Here is an 18,564-nt window from a genome sequence, read left to right on the forward strand (position 1 = left end):
CTTCCAGTCGATGTAGCTACTGGTTGATGAAATATGGCGCTTATCTTACTTTCTAATCTAGTGCACACCTCTATTTGATCTTTTAAAGGGATACAAAAATGTGTATCTGCCGAGGATGAAATTAGCTCACTTGACTAACTTATTAATTTATTTGTTTCAATAAAGCTCTTTGGACTGTATGTTGACTTTGGTCTCTCTTTTTTGTCTAAACTTTTCAATACTTTGTAATGACCGTTACAGAGTCACAGGGGGTTAAAATCAGGTTGACGAATCAGGTGGCGAAATTAAAAAATATTTGGACATACCAAAGCAATTTTATGCTTTAAAATAGTCAGCAAAATACCATTCAGGTAATCCATTTATCAAGAATGTGGTAGAATTCAAAACTTTCTAAATCATTATTCAATTAAAAGATGGCTATAATCACGATCTTATCTTTAATTACATGGCTTTGTTGATGCTGATTGGTCAATTACGGCATTCTGCTGTCTATTATTGATGAATAACACACCACTGCTACAAATAATTGACCCTGCATGACCCTGTCGGGGGTTCAGTTGACCTGGTTGCTCTACATTACCCCCACCTGTTCAACTGTTTCATCGCCTTGTTGAGTTTACTAACATTTAGCTAGAGCAGGATGGGATTACCAACAAAGGTCCAACATGGCCCGTCAAGGCAGGAACAGAGTCATTTTAAAGCTGGTTAAAACATTTTATTGACATACTTTTACCAGAACTAAATAATGAATCCTTCTCCTTGTAACTCAAACTGAGAATTCATTGCGTGCAACTGATTTCTGTGTACAGCTCCCAGTATGAGCTCACAAATTTCTACATGCACATACACTACAGGACAACTTACAGTTGTTCGCTGTCATAATGTGAAGATCCCTACACCGTAGCAGTGGTAGAACAAAGTCACGTGTCGTTTGAAGGGGTCGACAATCAAATAGGCAAACGTCTGCTCCTCCTCTTGTCTCCCGGGGTAACATCGCCCAGACTCATCCTACAGAGGATCAATGATACAATATATGTGTGTAGATAATATGGAATAATCAAGTACAACTCACAGCTATGAGCAATACTTGTTATTTTCAGTTTATTGGCTGCAGAGGCAGTAGTATTGCAATCTCTTCCAACAGAGCAGCACAAACAGACAGCCATCCACTTACATAGGCACAGACTCTGAGGACTGTGGAGACAACACTGATCTTCTTCGTCTCTGGATCCTTCTGAACGCTACATAGTAAAGGGCAGAACATCAATGTCATTATTAGATCATTAGATCATATCTCATCACCTGATCAATAATGGCTAAAGTGTTTATATATTGTTGGACGGTATAGATTAAAGCTGACAGGGAAAAAATGGTCAGATTCTGCCAACCTGATGAGGTCTTTGTAGATTTTCTTTGTGGTGCTGATGTAAGGCTCGATGGTGTCTTCGTACTGACAGAGCTCTCCTCCCAAACACAGATGCTTGAAGAGGCGAAACAGAAGTTCTTCTCGCTCCGCTCTCCCAACCACATAGTAGTGCTCAGAGTCTTCCTCCTGCAACATCTGGAGAGACCCAGGGAGAGTTGGACTGACTCAAAAGTGTCAAAAAAGATAGAGACAGACAGGTGGATGAGAAAAAGTGAGAGTAACCTGTCTGAGTTCATCATAGTCGGCGTAGACATCATGAAAGCATTTAACCACATGTCCCGAGGGCCTCAGGATCCCACAAGAGTAGATTGGGTCAAACAGCTCCATGGAGACTTTAGTGCACGGCACCGGCTGCACATCAACACACACTACAGGCTTGTCTATAGCAAACACACAAAATCAAAACACATTCCTCAGAGATTTGACTGAAAATATTGTCTAGCATATGAGATCAATTTCCTTCTATCAGTGATGAAAGGCTTTCTGGGGGAACATGACATACCGAGAGGCACCCAGGCTCCGGCCTCCATCTTCCTGAGACTGGAGACCACATTAGGATCTCTGAAGAAACACTGCGTATTACAGAGGGACATCAGGAGGGCATTCAGCTTATGACTGATATTAATCAGAACTGACAACAAGAAATTGTTGTATTTCACTATCACAGTGGGATTGAGAAAGATTAAGCATCACTTTCAGTTTTCCATATCTGTCAGTTCAGACTGAGACCTTATCATGTTGGCTCTTACCTCTGCAAACTTTTCGCTGCTGTAAGGGTAAAAGCACTGGTCAAAGCTGTAAGACTGAGCTGAAATCCTCCCCAGCATGGACCTGAAATGACCACACATCCATCAGCCAACCATACAACCAGCATGGATAGATCACTGAACGGGCCAACCAGGCACAGGCCCATGGGCCCATAAAGTCAGGAGCCCTGACTCATAAAATGTTGCTGAAAAAAACACAAAATGATCACAAAGAGGTGCTATATGACACAAAAAGACCAAAAAGGACAACAAAGAGATCAAAAATGACTATCTGGCTGTTAAGTTGTGACATAATACCCTTTTTAAAATATGATTTCTGGGTCAAAGCTGCTCCGAGCCTCGTATTTATACAACGCCGTAGTGCCGTTTTAAAAAAACAACATAATTGTCATTTTACCTCTTTCTTATTGACGAAAAAGGTGTCTAACTGACGAAAGAGGAGTTTGTAATTGTTCACGTTCGGCCGTTGTGTCTGTTTTGTTTCAACGGAGTGTTTGGACACGGAAATCTTATTTTGAAAGGGTGTTACGCCAGGCTTAACAGACAGATACGGATGCAAAACTTCCACTGAGAGATGCTAAAAAAAATGACGACAAAGACACACAAAATGATCAGAAAATAGATTTAAAATGACCACAGAGAGAAACAAAATGACTACAAAACAGCTAAAAGTAGACTCTTTGAATTTGGGTGTCTTGTTCCTACGTGGACAGAGTGGGGGGCTCATGTTTGTGCCCAGGGGCCCAATGTCTCATGATCCGTCCCTGACCACCAGCAGGAGCTTAGTTCAGAGCTAACTTTAGATACTTTCAGGTAAGCTCAGTTTCATACATCACCATTTCATCAACAGCTGTAAGGTGTCTCGGTCCTGAAGGAAGGACAGCTTCTTGGAGGGAAGAAGACTAAAAGAAAACGTTTGCTCAAACTCGCATTTATCTCCTGCCATGTCTTTATTCTTTCTTTTGGTCGTTAGCCTACAAAAAAAAATGGGGAGGCTCACTGATGTCCACAAATAAGTAGCAGAGTTGTAGGCGTTTACAGGCCAATCAGCGGCAGGGATGCTCACTAACAGCCAATCAGCGGTAGGAGTGCTCACTAACAGCCAATCAGCTTCAAGGATGGACGGTTTGTGTCGGTTACACGGAATAGTGACGGAGTGGGACGTCTTTGTGATTCGAACATTTCAGACGGTTCGTGTACTTGTTGCCTAGACGACAGACGCTGGTGGCTTGTGGCTAAAACATTTTCTCAAACGTAAGCCAGCGTTAACGTCGTCGTTTTGTTTGATTTAAAGTTTAATTCAGCTCAGTCAGTGTCGTCGTTTAATCCAAATTACTTTCTTTAATTTACCGTCAAGACATGACTCGAATTAAACTCCATTCACCAGGGTGAATTACCGTTTACCTGCAGACGGACAGGCGATGTGGCTCCACGGCCACTAGAGAGCATCCCTGTGCTGCTTTTGCTTTTTTGTTTGTATCCCAAATTAAATTTAAGAATACAGTCAGATACAGCTCGCATTGCCAGAAGCTCAAATCAAATCCAGTTCTTCTAGAAGACTGTTTTTTAATCACATTTTTTGTTTTTTTCGTGTTCTACTGAGATGCAAAAGTGTTTCAGTTTGACAGTAAAATTATTGAAGCAGGGTTTTGATCCAGGCCATTTTGCCACTTTCCCAGTATGATGAAGTAAACATTTTTTATACATGAAGTAAATCATATACATTTATTTGTATACCTTTAGCTGCACTATTTCATAACTGATTTGTTGCCTAATGCTTGAAAGTTAATTTTTGAACTTGGAAACAAAGGTCAATTTATTCAAAAGCACCAACATGGACGAGAAACAGTTCACATGAAAAATGCCAGAAAGTGGACCTCATTCATTCATCTTCAACCGCTTATCCCGGGGTCGGGGTCGCGGGGGGGCCTCGATTAAGATTATTTAATTTAAATATAAATGAAATTTTTTGTTCATTAATGTCCTATTTCCTCCTCTGATTAAGCAATTCTATCATCTATTTTCCATCCAAGCCTTGGCTTCTCACATCCCTCTTTTTTCTTGCATCACCTTTCTTGGTAGATTCAAGGCCGGAGTTATAGGGAACTGGAAATTAAAGCTAAACTAAAAAGATTCCTGGTTAAAAAACAAACAAAAATAATGTAAAATGAAAATGAACCTTATTTCAGTTGTAATTTTTGGGAAAAAAGAGAGACAGCATGAATTTCTGCCAACTCTCGTGACAATGAACCACAGAAATAAATAAACACGAAACATTGAGGCTTTTCTCTAACCATGTATTTTGTATTTTTATGTATTTACATACTTCTGAGACAATATATGAGGGACCCTAATAAAAACTACTGTAAAACCAAGGCTATATATATAAAAACTAAAACCAAACCTTTCTGTAAAACTGAAACTGAACTGAAACTAGCAAACACACTCTGAAAAGTATAAATTCAAAACAATTAAAACATTTCTGTGTATCATAATGTGTACTTCTTATTATTAATGTGCCTCTTTTTAACGCCCTGAGGTGAAGCACAGATGTATCTCAAGCCCTTAATTGCCTCAGATGTTTTCTCGTAAATGTGTTCAATCTGGCAGAAACACCTGCGCTTCAGGAACAAGAAAGGGCAAGGACCCTTTGTACCACCAACCTTACATTTATAGGTTATATTCTTTTACATCACTTCCAAAGAGTTATGTGTCTTCTGTAGCTTCTGTCCAGTTAAGGATGAAAAATGCTTCGGTGCTTGAACATGTGTTTACTTGTCAACCTACATAGGCTTCCCGCCCCCAAAACTAGTCCCGGTAACTCCCTACAGATCTCTATAAATATTTTTATTCATCTTGGCTCAAATACTCATTTCATTCCCAACATTCCAGGATGGAGGAGGATGTGGGATCCTTTTGATCCACATTCCAGTATAGGACGCCCCAGACCGGGATATTCACCATGAGGAGAGCCAAGAATATCCGGCGTGGACATCCTGAGGTTATGATAATGTAGCCTTGTTGGGTTTCATTGCCTTTGGTCTTGTCATTTAAAGTTGCAGGTTGTAGATGTCACCGTGTACTACTGCCCCTCTTCTGCTTGACTCATGAAATCTAAGGTCAAGGTGTCTTTATTTGTTTGCCATGGGAGAAACTTGATTTGGATGAAAAGGGCAGTTGCACATGGACAATACAAAAAACACAGACAACAAAGAAACAACAAAACAAACAAAATCCATTCATGGATTCTTCTAGGATGCATACACTCCGCTCATCCATACAAAGGCCACCACCACACTCAGGTGCCTGCAGACATGTGCCACTTATTGACCAAATCATAAATACAAAAGCTACTGTACATTTAATAATAATTTAATAAATATAAGAAGTCATTGTTCAGACTCTATGCATATCAGTGCAATAGCTAAATACATAAATGAATAAGCAATCAGTAGTTAATACTATGGTTTGTGTTTCCTGTGTTTGATTGTGTATCAATTTATGATGTAATGATGATACATTTATTATCAGGCCTTCCTCAAAATGCTGATGATAATAGGAGTAATAAACTAAACTGTATTTACTCTCATAACGAAAACAGACAGCCTGGGATAATTGAGTGTGTCTAGACGGTGACGAGCCTAATGCAGAGGCCGTATGATGGGACAAAAGTGGGGCCAAATCCAGCTGTTACAGCCCAAAGAAGGGATTCGCGGAGAGGGGAAAATTGTGCCAAATTGATGTTTTGATAACCTGACATAATTGAGTCAAGTCGGTAAAGCAAATATGTTATTCCTCATTGTCTGCTGATTGCTGTGTGGTAATTGCACTTGATTCATGCTCATTAGATCTATCAGGATCAAAACTGTAAAAATCGTGGCGGGCCGGGAGGTGTGGCAGAGCGAGAAGATGTAACAGCTGAGGAATGTTTGTTGTGTGTGATCGTGTGTTTCCATGCCAGGTTTCAGATTCAATCAGGAGATATTGAACCTTTTCCAAATGCTATGTAATAACTGTTGAATGATGACAGTTGTGCAATGAGGGCATCTCTGCGTCATGTCCGGAGAGCAGCCTTCAATAATGTAGTTTGGGGATTTTAGGGCGCATTGGAGCGTGATAACAAGCTCTTTATAGTATTTTTGAACATACACGTATAGATGGAAATTATGACCTCTGTATTTCTAAAGCCCTTGAGCCTGAGCTGGAGATTTGTAGTTTTATCAATATCGAAACTTTGAATGGAAAACTGGATTTGAAATGAATTCTCATTAAAACTCAATTATTCACTCTTGTATTGTTAAATGCTGAGACTCTCATAAATGATTCATTTATATACGGGTTGCAGTATCAAACTGACTAGTCAATATAAAAACAAGAAAAAATGGACAGTTTCACACATGGAGACGATAATAAACGAAAGAAAGGACATTAATGCATGAGAAAAGCTGCTGATGCTGTTAAAGGTTCTCTCCAAATTCCCTCCCAAGAGTTGTTATTGCTTGCAGAATCGCTGATGTGAGTGTCTGGACTGAAACCTCTTCTCTTACCCCTGCATCACTGCACTAAGACCAACACGGGGAGATTACAGTCACAGATCTGCATACTCACCTGTGAATCTGCAGGACGAACGTGTTGTGAGGTTTGTTTTAAGAGTGAGATTATGCAAAACAACAAAAGAAAAACAGAAAAGACACACTCAGAAAAGCCACTCTCAGGTTGAGATGGCCTGTGGGAGCAGAGCATATTACACATTAAGAGGCTTGACATGGCTCCAGATCACATCCTCCCCGCACGGAGAAGCCTCTAGGAAGACCATCTGAAGTCATCACCTCCACCACTATCATCATCGTCATGGTTATTCAGTACTTCATGGTGTTTCTTTCCCTTAGCTTCTCACCTCATCTTCTCATGTCAAAGTTGCAGCTACGTTTGCACAAATCCTTTCTTAACTGAACAGTTGTCTGCTTCTGTTTTTCTGTAGGCTTATGTAGGTTTACCCTCTATAGATTACATTAACATTTATAGCAGAATGTTTGAATATTAGTTAAGATGAAGACAATAACACTAAAGGAATATTACAGTCAGAACATTTGACTTAAAAGCCGTGGTTATTGTGGGAAATACCATTTTTTGTGTTCTTGTGGTTTGAGTAGTCTATTTTTAAAAATGATTTAGTCTAATTTAACTTTTACTCAAGCTTAAGTACTTTTTATCTCAAGTCACTACATTTCAAGCCACTTCCCTTACAGTTAGAGAACAGAAGTCACATTAAAAGTCCTGATAAACTGTGTGAGAAATGAACAAAAGAAAGGAGACAAATCAGCTGCAGTAGAGTGGCAGTAATGCACCTAAAACTGGTCTCCAATGCAATAGAATTGACAAAGAAGAAGAGGAAGCTGTTAAAGCAGAGAGAAGCGGCTGGTCTGCAGCTGGTCTGCAGCTGAAGGAGGGCAGAGAGGTGATACTCAACCTGCACCAGAAAAGAGTCATGTTGACTGTGTACGGCTGGGGCTAGCATTTAAGGAACAGTGTCCAAAAAAAATGCACAACAAAGCAATATAGTCACTGATCATGAGGGGTTATGGTTAGCATTACTGCACCACAGGTTGCATCTACCTTTAATCAATGACTCATTTAATGCAGCAGGTGCATGCTGTCTGGCTAATTGCTAAATGCTTACATGTTGATGGTGAATTCACTGAGGAACTTTTAGTAAAGTGTGAGGACTCCATGGTGTTTGTGACAATAATCTCTGATGGGACTGCAGAGCCTCATTCAAGTGTTTGAAGAAACTTTGAGGAGTGCAGTGACAGACAGTCCGAGTGGTTGTGTTATGCTTTGAGAATGAATGCGCAGAGAAGCTGAAGCTGAAACAGATTGTGGAGGACGGTGCACCAAGACTCAGAATGACACTCAGACAGGAGTACAACAAGCGGATCATTTGAGAACTCAGTACTGCGTAACCTATCAATTTGGTGTGTGAAATGATGCAGCTCTCTTTTTGTTAAACATGTTTATCTGATGATGTTTTATTCTACCGTTGATTATGTGAAGTCTCTTCTTATCTGGTAGCTTAATGTTGCTTGGTGCACCTGCCGTAGTTAGTGTTACTGTACTGAGTTGTGTCTAATTTCTGGTTGATTCTACTAAAGCTCCACTGAGGAAGGCAGTTGATATAAAGCTGCCAAGTGCAGAAAAGGAATTTACCGTGGTTTGGACATCAGAACTCATGTTGATGATGTTTTCCACTATTACAGGCTATATGTTTTTACTTTTATTGACGAGCATTTTTTGCTTTTTACTTAATTAAACTGTCTTTTATAGTAATAATATGCTAGTACTCTTTGCATCCCTGCTTAAAGGTTAACTGTACACACATATACAATATGCTACTGCTATTGAAAGAGAGGACCCAAGGGAAAGAGTTGTGCCCGGACTCGGAGAACAATGGAAAAATCCTGCTGGAGTATTTTGATAATGAATGCATCAGTATCTGAAACGTTTCCTAATGATGTCATGGTGAGAGTGAACTTTGTTACTGAGCTCTTTTTGTTCTGTTCAGGGTCAGGCAGTGCATGCTGCTTGTCCCAGAGGGACCTTGGTTATTCTCAGTCACTCTGTACTCTGCCCGTGTTTGTACGTCATTATTGTGGCAATTTAGAGTGGAAGAGGTCGAAAATAAATACAGTGACAAGCCTCAAACACACTTAACCTCTGGTTTATCTCTGTTATTTCAACAGGTGGGCATAATTGTGTCCATTCGTGTTTGTGGTTTAATGGTGATGACAACCCTCGCAGTCACAATAGGAAATGAACAAACAAATAGAAACGATCGACATGATATGACATGACATGGTGAGCAGTTAAAATACAGGGTTTTGTCTTGGCCTGGCATCGGCAGACTAATTCACAAATGCCGATTAGGGGCCAGACGCATGTGCCAGAGCAAATAAAACATGAGCTCGGCAGATTTGTCGGTTTCCCAGGCTGGATTTTTCCTGCTCAGATTGTTAATTGTGAAGGACTTTTTTTAGAGGGATGAACTATCCAATATGTCACAAGCAAAAATAAACAGAATTTTGTATGACAGACGTGCATTTTTCTGTCCTGACCCTGTAATCGTCGAGTGACCCCTCAGATTTATTTTAGGAACACCGTAGAGGGTTCCAAACCCCCGGGTTGAGAACCGCTTCCATACAGTGTGTGCTCATGTTTGCAAATATGGGAAGCAGACGAAATATAAACATCAAAAAATCAGAGCTACCTTGTTGTGTCTCTGAATACGCTCTCTTTCATTTTGTGTGATAATGTATCTGAGATATTCTGGGAATCCTAGTGGAGTCGTGCAGGGACACGCCGAGGAGGAGGGCCATGGACGAGGGGGAGGAGAGACGAAGATGGAGGTGGAATGGGAAGGGGCCACTAGTTAAAAAAAAACATAGATAAGACCCTCCATGATGTGGCTGTGTGCGATAATATCTGTGAGAGTGTCTGCTCTGCGTCTCCTCACCTTACTCTTCAACCTAATGCTGCCAGCAACTTAGCGACAAATGTATTGATGGATGCTGTCATGGTGCTGTCATCAGATAGTGACAGTCCTAGGGGATCAGTGTTGATGGTCTTACAGGGTTAGTGTTGTGGTTTTACAGACAAAGAGGTCTCAGCTCTACAAGGGTCAGAGGTCAGGACCATTACACGTAGTGGGTTACGCATGGGTTTGGAGTCATAGCTGTTTGTTTTCATAAACATGGTACCTAAATAGTCTGCTCCCACAAATACACACAAAAAACAATTTTCTCAGCTTTTCTTTATCATAGAGAATTTATGTTTGATGTATTACACATAACATGCTCAGAAAACAGAGTATGTTTGCATCCACTTCATCGCAAGATCATGTTTGTTCATGAGCACAATGCTTTCTGCTCTTAAAGTGTATTTCCAGTGTAAAAGCATCCCATGGAGCGCTGAACCGTCCAAAAGGGCTTTTTTTTTACCACTAAAATTGCTCAAAATAGCATCAAACCTCTGCAGTAGCATGATAACAGTCCCTACACATAAAACAAAGCACCAACAAGGTAGTTAGTTAATAGGTGATCAACGAAAAACACTGTCTCAATGGCTTATTTGATGAACGACCATAGGATGCTTTTATGTCGACATTACGCTTTAAGTGAGATTTGTTGAAGTGGTTGTCCTTGGTTGGGTGTGGATGATAGTGAGTAGATATCGTGTAAGGTCTAGAAAGAATACAGAATAACTTCAATAACACCTGCACATTATCTTATGGATACAGTAAGAACGTTTATTTAAATAGGGTTTTACCTTTATTTACATTTGCCAGATTGCACTGAGGAATAAACTTAAATTCTAATATGCTTTCTTCAGGTGTCATTATACATATATTGTATCACATAAAAAAACAAATTGCTGAGGGAGCCACTCTGTTTCTTTTTAGCTGGAAAGAGTCCAAACACTGGTTGTGTTGCCGACTAATGAGGGGACATAAATTAAAATATATGAGTCAGTTTTGACAAAAGCATCTGCTGAGTGAATGTCATGTGACTCATCCCTGATGAAGTGACAAGCAGGACTAGATGATAAAGTGCTTTGTTTTGTTAATATGAGATTAATAGTTTCCATTTAAAAACATGTGACGTACTGTAAGTGCATTTCACATTAACAACATTTTCCATCTATATAGTTTGAGTCCATGACTCTCTCGCCCTCTTGACATTTGTGAGACAACCCAAACACTCTCCTCGTCCCGCTTCCCAACGCTTCTGTTTAGCCCGTTTCTGTCCCGGTCTCCGTGGTAACAGTCTGTGCACTGCTCCCTGACATAGAACATGATGCTGGATTTTCCGCAGGCGTCCAGGAATGTAATCTCAAGTCTTTGCCAGCCTGTTGTCGCCTCCGAGGGAAACAATCTTGCTCCTGTGACACCGACTGGGGGATGCTCATGCGGCCCCTGCCTGCTGCCCTGGACCCAATGCAGGGCTCTGCAGCAAGCAGGGTTTGTATGCTTATTTAATGTACTACACTTCCTGTAGCCAGTGAGTCCCATTGGGTCTGAGCACAAACCACTAAGGCCACAGAGTAAATTATAAACAACTTGCTGGAGTAAAAGAGTAGTGGGAGGAAGAAGAGATCAAGTTACCAGAATGTCAGCAAACCATTTGAAAAAAACCCTTTTAATTTACCAGAGTAAACAAAGCAAATAATTTCAAACCATGAAATGTTTCTTTAGTCTCGAATCCCCGTGGGGATCAGGATGGTTTCTGTAACAGTTGTGAAAGTTAGACAGGATGAACAGATGATAAACACAGGAGAGGTGAAGAGCGCTGCTGATGCTGCCGCCCCCCTGAGCCTCACCGCAGGCCCTCGTGACTCCAGTCTGCTCCAAATAATGTAAAACAAAACTCCTCCTTAGGGCCAAACCTGCCTTGATTTGTGGAAAAGTAACTTTTACTCTAAGAAATCAAGTCACGCTGCGATGAGTCATACTGCTTCACACTTGATCCCACAGTATCTCTAAAATAAAACTGTGTACTTAAAGGACCTTTGCCTTCTGTAGCCTCAATTATCAGCACTGTAAAGACAGCTTGCTATTGATCAACAATGCAAATTTGCGAGTCAAAGTTCACAGAAATTTAACTTGACAGAAATATTGGAAGGATTTATTTTAACCCTGCAAGCAGATACACACATTTATTGAAATGAATAGATCTTTACCACAAAATGTTGCAATTTGTTAGATACTGCTGTGACTATACCCTTTAAAGTGGTCCATAAAACAGGCCTGATGGATATATTATGCTCCATTAGTAGAGATTAAGACCTTCAGTGAATGCATGGATTGATGGGTGGGTGAGTGCAGGGGTGACAGGTATTGAGTGAGGGCGTTAAGACCACCACAGCTGGGTCAGTCCCTGTGGGGATGAAGGGATGGAGGGCCTGGGTGGTTGGAGGAGGAGAGGTTGAAGCACCACCTGATGCCTCCTCTCTCGTCTTTTTGTTTAAAGTGAACAGATGACATCATAGGCGAGGGAGAGGGTATGAATTGGAGAATCTACAAGGTGCTTTTCCTCACTTCTCGTAGCGCCTATACACAAAAAACACAAATCTGGACAGATCGTCATACAATTGTTTACCTCACTGTCCAGTTTTACATTTCCTACTCCTCTTCATTCGTCTTTTCTCCCTCAAGAGCATGCTTCAGTGGGTTGGGGTAAGGGTAAAACCAAAAGACAAAAGAATCAAAGCAACAAGCCTCTGCATGCCACATACAGTAACCTCTCCTTGTGGCAACACAATGTTGGAGGTCTTCACTTATTTCACTTAATTAGACACCCCAAGGCACTGCCTTTGTTTGGTAATATGTAATCTTTGGCACTGAAGATAACGTGCCGTTTAATTTAAAGTAATAAAATATCAAAAAAAGATCTTTTTGAACAGATTTATAGTGATTGTTTGATGGTTCCAGATCCAACCAGTGATAAAGAAGAAAGCGCTTGATCATCGGTATAACCAGTGAAGAAACGTCTATTCTTAAGTCATGACCGTGACTCAGACTCACTGGAACTGCATCTGCTGAGCTTGTGATTCGTCAATCTTATCAAACAGAAACCTGTGTTTAATTTCGCTGACTTAATAAAGTTCAGAGATTTTTTAGAAATTCAGTTTTTCCTATGGCTCTGATTCTTAATCACTTCTCAGTCAGCAATAATGAAACTGAAGGTCAGTGGTTTCACAATCAATATGAATCTGACGGATGAGGGGGGAGGGGGGGGGGGGGCTGAGGTGACAGACAGACTGACCTTTACATCCCTGGATACATGCTGAGCGATCCATTTCTTCATCACATGATGGTGAATGTGTTTGACATTGATGGAAACGATGGAAAAGGACCTTGTCTGGGTCTATATGCAGAATTATATAACAGAGATAATATTTTCATAACATTTTTTGCAACTGTGTCTACAAAAAAATAACGTTATTTTAGTGATTTGTAATGGCAGAAAACATAATTATGCCTGGATTGGGTTTTATGTTCATATAATAAGGAAACAGCTTTAATGAACTTATCTGCCAAGTTGCAAAATGTTGCTAAGAGCGGATAGCAACTAGATCGTGATTAACATTTTTTATTCACTCACAGCACTTTAGCTACATCCACACTAATACATTTTCATTTTAAAATGCATTATTAAAATGCTCAGCAGTCTGCACTACAATAAGAAGGATGGGATGACGAAGCAACGAAACATCTGGATGGACTTCCCGGCTTCCTAGACATCTATCCGTACCTCGACCAAGTTCGCCCTCGTCCCTTCTCAACAATCGACCCCATTCTTCATCCCTCCCCTCGACTCCTATCATCCCATCTAATACGGGCCTCATCCCATCTTTCCTGCATCCCCTGGTCATTCCAAATTAAGCTTTGTTTCTTACCGTACAATGGTGTGGTCTTGTTGGTGAAAACCCCCTAAAATGGAAATATTTGAAAACCTTGTTTTTTTTTTTAGTACTCCAGGGTTGTGTTTAAGTCTGAACAGGCAGAAATGGAGACCTTTGGAAACTATGACGCTTGGGCCCTATTCGCCCCGACATGTCCTTTTCCTGATTTGTTACACCCCTATCACCTTCTTATTCAGGAGAAAACTAACATCAGCTTTGACTACCGATGGTAAAACCAACATGGATAATGAATAACAACCATTTCCAACCTGGTTTTCAAAGCTTGAAGCTGTTGTGCAGTTAAATTCTGTATTTTATAATGCTACTACTGCCTATATGTGCCGGACACAAACTAGTATTCAAGTGATTTGTGACAATTTCTGTGTCCAGCGTCATTATAAAACTTGCACCGTGTTTATCTCAGCATGCTCTGTGTTCTGTAAGTGAATAGTCTTTGATTTGTGTTTTCAGACATGTTTGCATGGACGGAGATGAGTTCTGAAATGGTGCTAAAACACTCATGAGGAGGGGGATCATTTTTTAATTTTAGTACAGTAGCGAGGATGTAGCCTCGGTTAACGTTAGAAAAAGATCATGGACACAAGACATTTCATGTAGAGTTTATAACATTTAAACCAAACTGCGATCTTCCCCTAACCCTAACCAACATGCATTTGTTAACATGACATAACTCTCAGGACGCTGCTCCCCATTGTCACACTCCAGTGCTTATACGCTACCCTATCCTCCATAGCCAGGCCCTTCATTTCCTCAAAATGAATTTGGAAACAAACATGTTTTCCTCCCTTCGTTATTCGTTTTGGGTATAAAATGAGTTTACAGTGTTGTATTTGATGTAATAAAGAGTGTGTGTGTATCTCTATTGTTTACACGTGATACGCGGTAAAAACGCTTTGCGTCTGCTGTTCCATTCATTTCCTGTGAAGGAGGCGGTAGCGCATAATGTAGCGGAAGGTAACGGTGTACACCACTCAGACTTGCCTCTCTGCCGCTGCGATCAAAGTTTAAATCAGTTGAACTTTGACCTAGTTGCCACTTCCCTTTCAAAAGCGCAACCAGTGACATAGAAGCTTTGAGTGTGACGTTTACGTTTCCTAAGCAACCCGAGAGTGACATCAAGCCAGCTAGAAAGATGGAGGAAAAACGTATTGTGTGTCCGAGTTTCCCGAGCTATTATAGTTACATTAAAGCCGTATCAAGATCTCAGAAAAAAACGTAATGCTTGGAGGTTTACAGTATAAGCAGTCACACCAGGTTTGTGAATAGTCAGTTTACGAGCGGTTGTTTTAATACTAACATTGATTTAGCAGTTTAATGGGCCACGGATAAGCGGTTGAAGATGAGCTGAGATGAGATGGGTCCCTGCGCCCAACCTCGTGTGAGCCCTGAGCAAAAAGCTTATCATGTGAAGGCCTCTTTGGTTACCAGCATCTCTTTTTTACTTTAACACAGTCAGTCATTTTCAGAAAATCGACCTAACATCCTCTCAGTATAGTTTCAAATCTGCAAATATCTCCTTCATCAGAATTTTTCACATCAAAGCAGTCATGTGCAAAAAACTCTTCCTCTTTGCCACACTGGCTGTTGGACAGGTGATTTGTCTGGGAGATATGCAGAACAAAAAGCACATGTAGGTCCCCCCACGGGTCTGGGACCTGTTTTACTGAGCAGGAATCTGAGCCTGAAACTGAGCTAAACAGGAGGATTATAGAGAGAAAGGGCACTATAGATATGTTTCATATTCCACCCCATTAAGTTGTTTGCTTAAGGGCTATTTTGTTTTGAAGCATGTAGCCTCCCAGAAGAAAGTACATTGACTTCTCTCAAAAACAAAACTGTCAACTCCAGCTGCAGAAAAGAGAACAAACAGTACAATGAAAAAATTGTGATAGTCTCCCAAATGTCTGTGCTTCTCATGGACACAAAGTGGGTGTGTTTATATACACCTGCTGCTAACTACAGTAGAAACATCTAGAAAAGATTGTTGATGCACTCAGTCCACGTGTGTGCCGCCTGCACGCCCATTCTTGTTTACTATCAGTTGCACTCGTCCTGCATGTTCCTGGAACAGGGAATGCACCAGAGAGATGGAGATGGAGGATGTGTGTCCACTCCTTCATGAGGTCAGGAGAGGAGACCTCCACCCTGACATGGTGCAGCTGGGATTCCCGGCCTCGCTGCGTAGCATCGTTGGAGGATTATGATGCAACGATTGGAAGAAAGAGAGTGATTGTTCCCCAGGATGACTGTGTGTGTATGAGTCTGGCCACATGCCTGTCACATTCAATTTCAATGCTAGATTATTCTCTTGAAGTTTCCTTAAAGAGGACCTAATATGCTTTTCCGTCTTCTCTGACCTATAAATGTTGTTCTAAGGTTTTATAGTCATGTTAAACAATACCAAAACATCAAGTAATGAATTACTTGCATTTAGAAGTGACCATGTTTGTTGACTGTGCTTAGCTCTGAGCACTAGGTTTTCGGACGCTATTAGCGATTTCTTCAAATTTTCGGAATTTGTCTATGTAGGAGTATCCTGACGTCCCTATTGGTCATGCTGCTACACACAGGCTCCAACTGTAAGCTGCAAGTTCAGCCACTTTTTTGTTGTTGGTGTTTATTTTAGAGGTTAACCCGTTTAAGCTACCATTAGCATGTTGCTTAGCTAATGTGGCTAGCTTCCATATAGACGTGTTTTCAGCTGCTGAGATCTCTGATTCCATATATGGTAAGGGTCGTAACAATTTCCTGGCATGCAGCATAAACGGTTGACCAATGATAGCAGAGCGGTCAGGCCAACCAATCAGAGCACACTGGGCTTTTATTGGGGGGGGGGTCAAAGCATGTCAACCTATTGTAGCTGACTCGAAAGATACAAATATGACCCTGAAAAGTATCATAATAGGGCTTTAATGATCACCTTTTGAAGTGAATTGATACGAATGCATCTGTAAGTGCACAGAAATGTTTGTGTGCATGTGAGGGTGTATCTGTTGCTTCTCTCCAGAGTGCATCCACTGAGAGCTCTTTGTGTATCTATAGGCTCTATTGTTACCATGTGTGTCCTCGGCCTCCACATTTCAGTCTATATTCGGGGAAATGACCTCACAAACAGAAGCACTGCTGATTTGATATCCGGTTCCCTTTTTTCTGCCGCTGCCCTAAAGAATTAAGTGTCACAGTTACACATCTGGAGGGCTTGTAAGGGCCTGAGTCACCACAGGGTGCGTCGGGCCTACGCGTGTACATATGAAATGTACACCCATGCATGAGTCTTTCAACACAACGCCTACAGATCTTGGGAAACATGTTTCTGACAGCCATCTAAGGTGATTCACTATCCTTGTCTTCACTGATGAATTGCACAGTGTCCCTCGTCTGGTGACTTCCTCTAATGATTCAGGGCTCTTATCTGAGGGTCCTCGCAGAAACACACACACACACACACACACACACACACACACACACACACACACACACACACACACACACACACACACACACACACACACACACACACACACACACACACACACACACCTTCTCGTACAGATGGCTACAATCAACCTCTTGTGCATTTACGGTCAAGAAAACATCACGGCGATGCTCTGACTCATTTGCTGCCAGTAGCTGTGCAGAATAGCATTCTTTACCTGTTAGTACAACTGACGGTAAACAACATGTACAGGGAAAATGATTGAGAAGGTGGTGACATTAAAACACTGTAAACATAGCTTAGAGCACCTTTCTTCAGGGGATATGAGGTTGAGTAAGAAGTGTTAAAGCCATAATTATAGCGTTGAATGAAAAGCGAACCTGTGACCTAGAACTGTCTCATCTTTGCTCACATTACTGAGCAAGCTGTCTGAGAGCTTTTCATTTTAGTCACCTTGGTTGGAGAGACTTTTTTGAATCTTGCAGATGACTGGCTGATTTTAATTATTGGTGAATTCATGCACCAACCAGGCAGCACCAAACTAACATCACAATCAGTTTGTACAGAAGGTGTTTGCAGAAGAAACTGTGTAAAAGCCACTTTTGTCTCACATCCAAGTGTTATTTTACAGTACAAGTTGGACTTTTCTGTTCCAAATGCTACATCTAATATAAAATATGAGTTGCTGTATGGTTACCCATCTTGTATCTACTCCCAGTTTGTCTTTACCTTTTGAAATAATGGATACCGTTAAGTCACTTCCTGTGTACGCCCTCCTTGACAGCTTGAATGTTCAGTATTTCACGTTAAAATTGCAGAAAAGAATGAAGGTCTTTGTATGCGAATGTTTCTGTTTAAACAGTCTTTGTGGTGGGGCCTCTTTTAGCATTGAGTTTCAAAGGTCTAAACAATTGCCGACATATGAAAATTAAAGTTTGAGCAGGTGTCTTAGCATTTCATCATTTAAAAAAAAAAAAACTGTTTGACATTTAATTAGTTGCTTCATGTATTTCAGAAACCATTGGGTCACCTTTCGTATTACTGCTGATCATCAGGGGCTGACCTGTTGGAGGGCACTGCCCCTTTTCCCTAAATGTTCTACAAGTGTTAATTCTATTGAGCAAATATAATGGATGGACATTTAAGTACCTCTGTGGGTTGCAGTGCTCTCTTTTGTCCTGAAAGCTTTTTTGGGGAGCCCTGCCCTGCACACCCACCTGCATTGCGTCGACTCGCAGTTATTGATTCAGCCTTTTAGCTTATTGATCAACCCACCGGGGGGGGCCGTGGCACAGCTGTGTCTTTTGGGACCACCATGTCAGTCTCCTAAATACCTATTTAGCATTCTAATCCAGAAAAACGTAAACGTAAATAACACTTTAAGCTATAATAGTGGAAATTGCTGATATTTTGTATCTTGTGTCTCGAATATGGCATCCAATATATAAAAGTAGTAC

At 40.9% G+C, this 18,564-nt stretch overlaps 1 protein-coding gene across 1 annotated transcript; it reads right to left on the reverse strand.

Annotated features, from left to right (window-relative positions):
- Positions 1-876: 876 nt before the first annotated feature.
- Positions 877-3,139, reverse strand: cfap300 (cilia and flagella associated protein 300; the record flags this gene model as incomplete). The annotated part of the gene is made up of 7 exons (XM_083926180.1): positions 877-1,008; positions 1,175-1,241; positions 1,389-1,561; positions 1,649-1,806; positions 1,929-1,998; positions 2,176-2,257; positions 3,030-3,139. The coding sequence occupies 7 exons, from the start codon at positions 3,137-3,139 to the stop codon at positions 877-879; spliced, it is 792 nt and encodes a 263-aa protein (XP_083782306.1).
- Between the last annotated feature and the right edge of the window lie 15,425 nt (positions 3,140-18,564).

This window comes from Echiichthys vipera (assembly GCF_963691815.1).
Source record: "Echiichthys vipera genome assembly, chromosome: 13".
Taxonomy (NCBI): Eukaryota; Metazoa; Chordata; class Actinopteri; order Perciformes; family Trachinidae; genus Echiichthys; species Echiichthys vipera.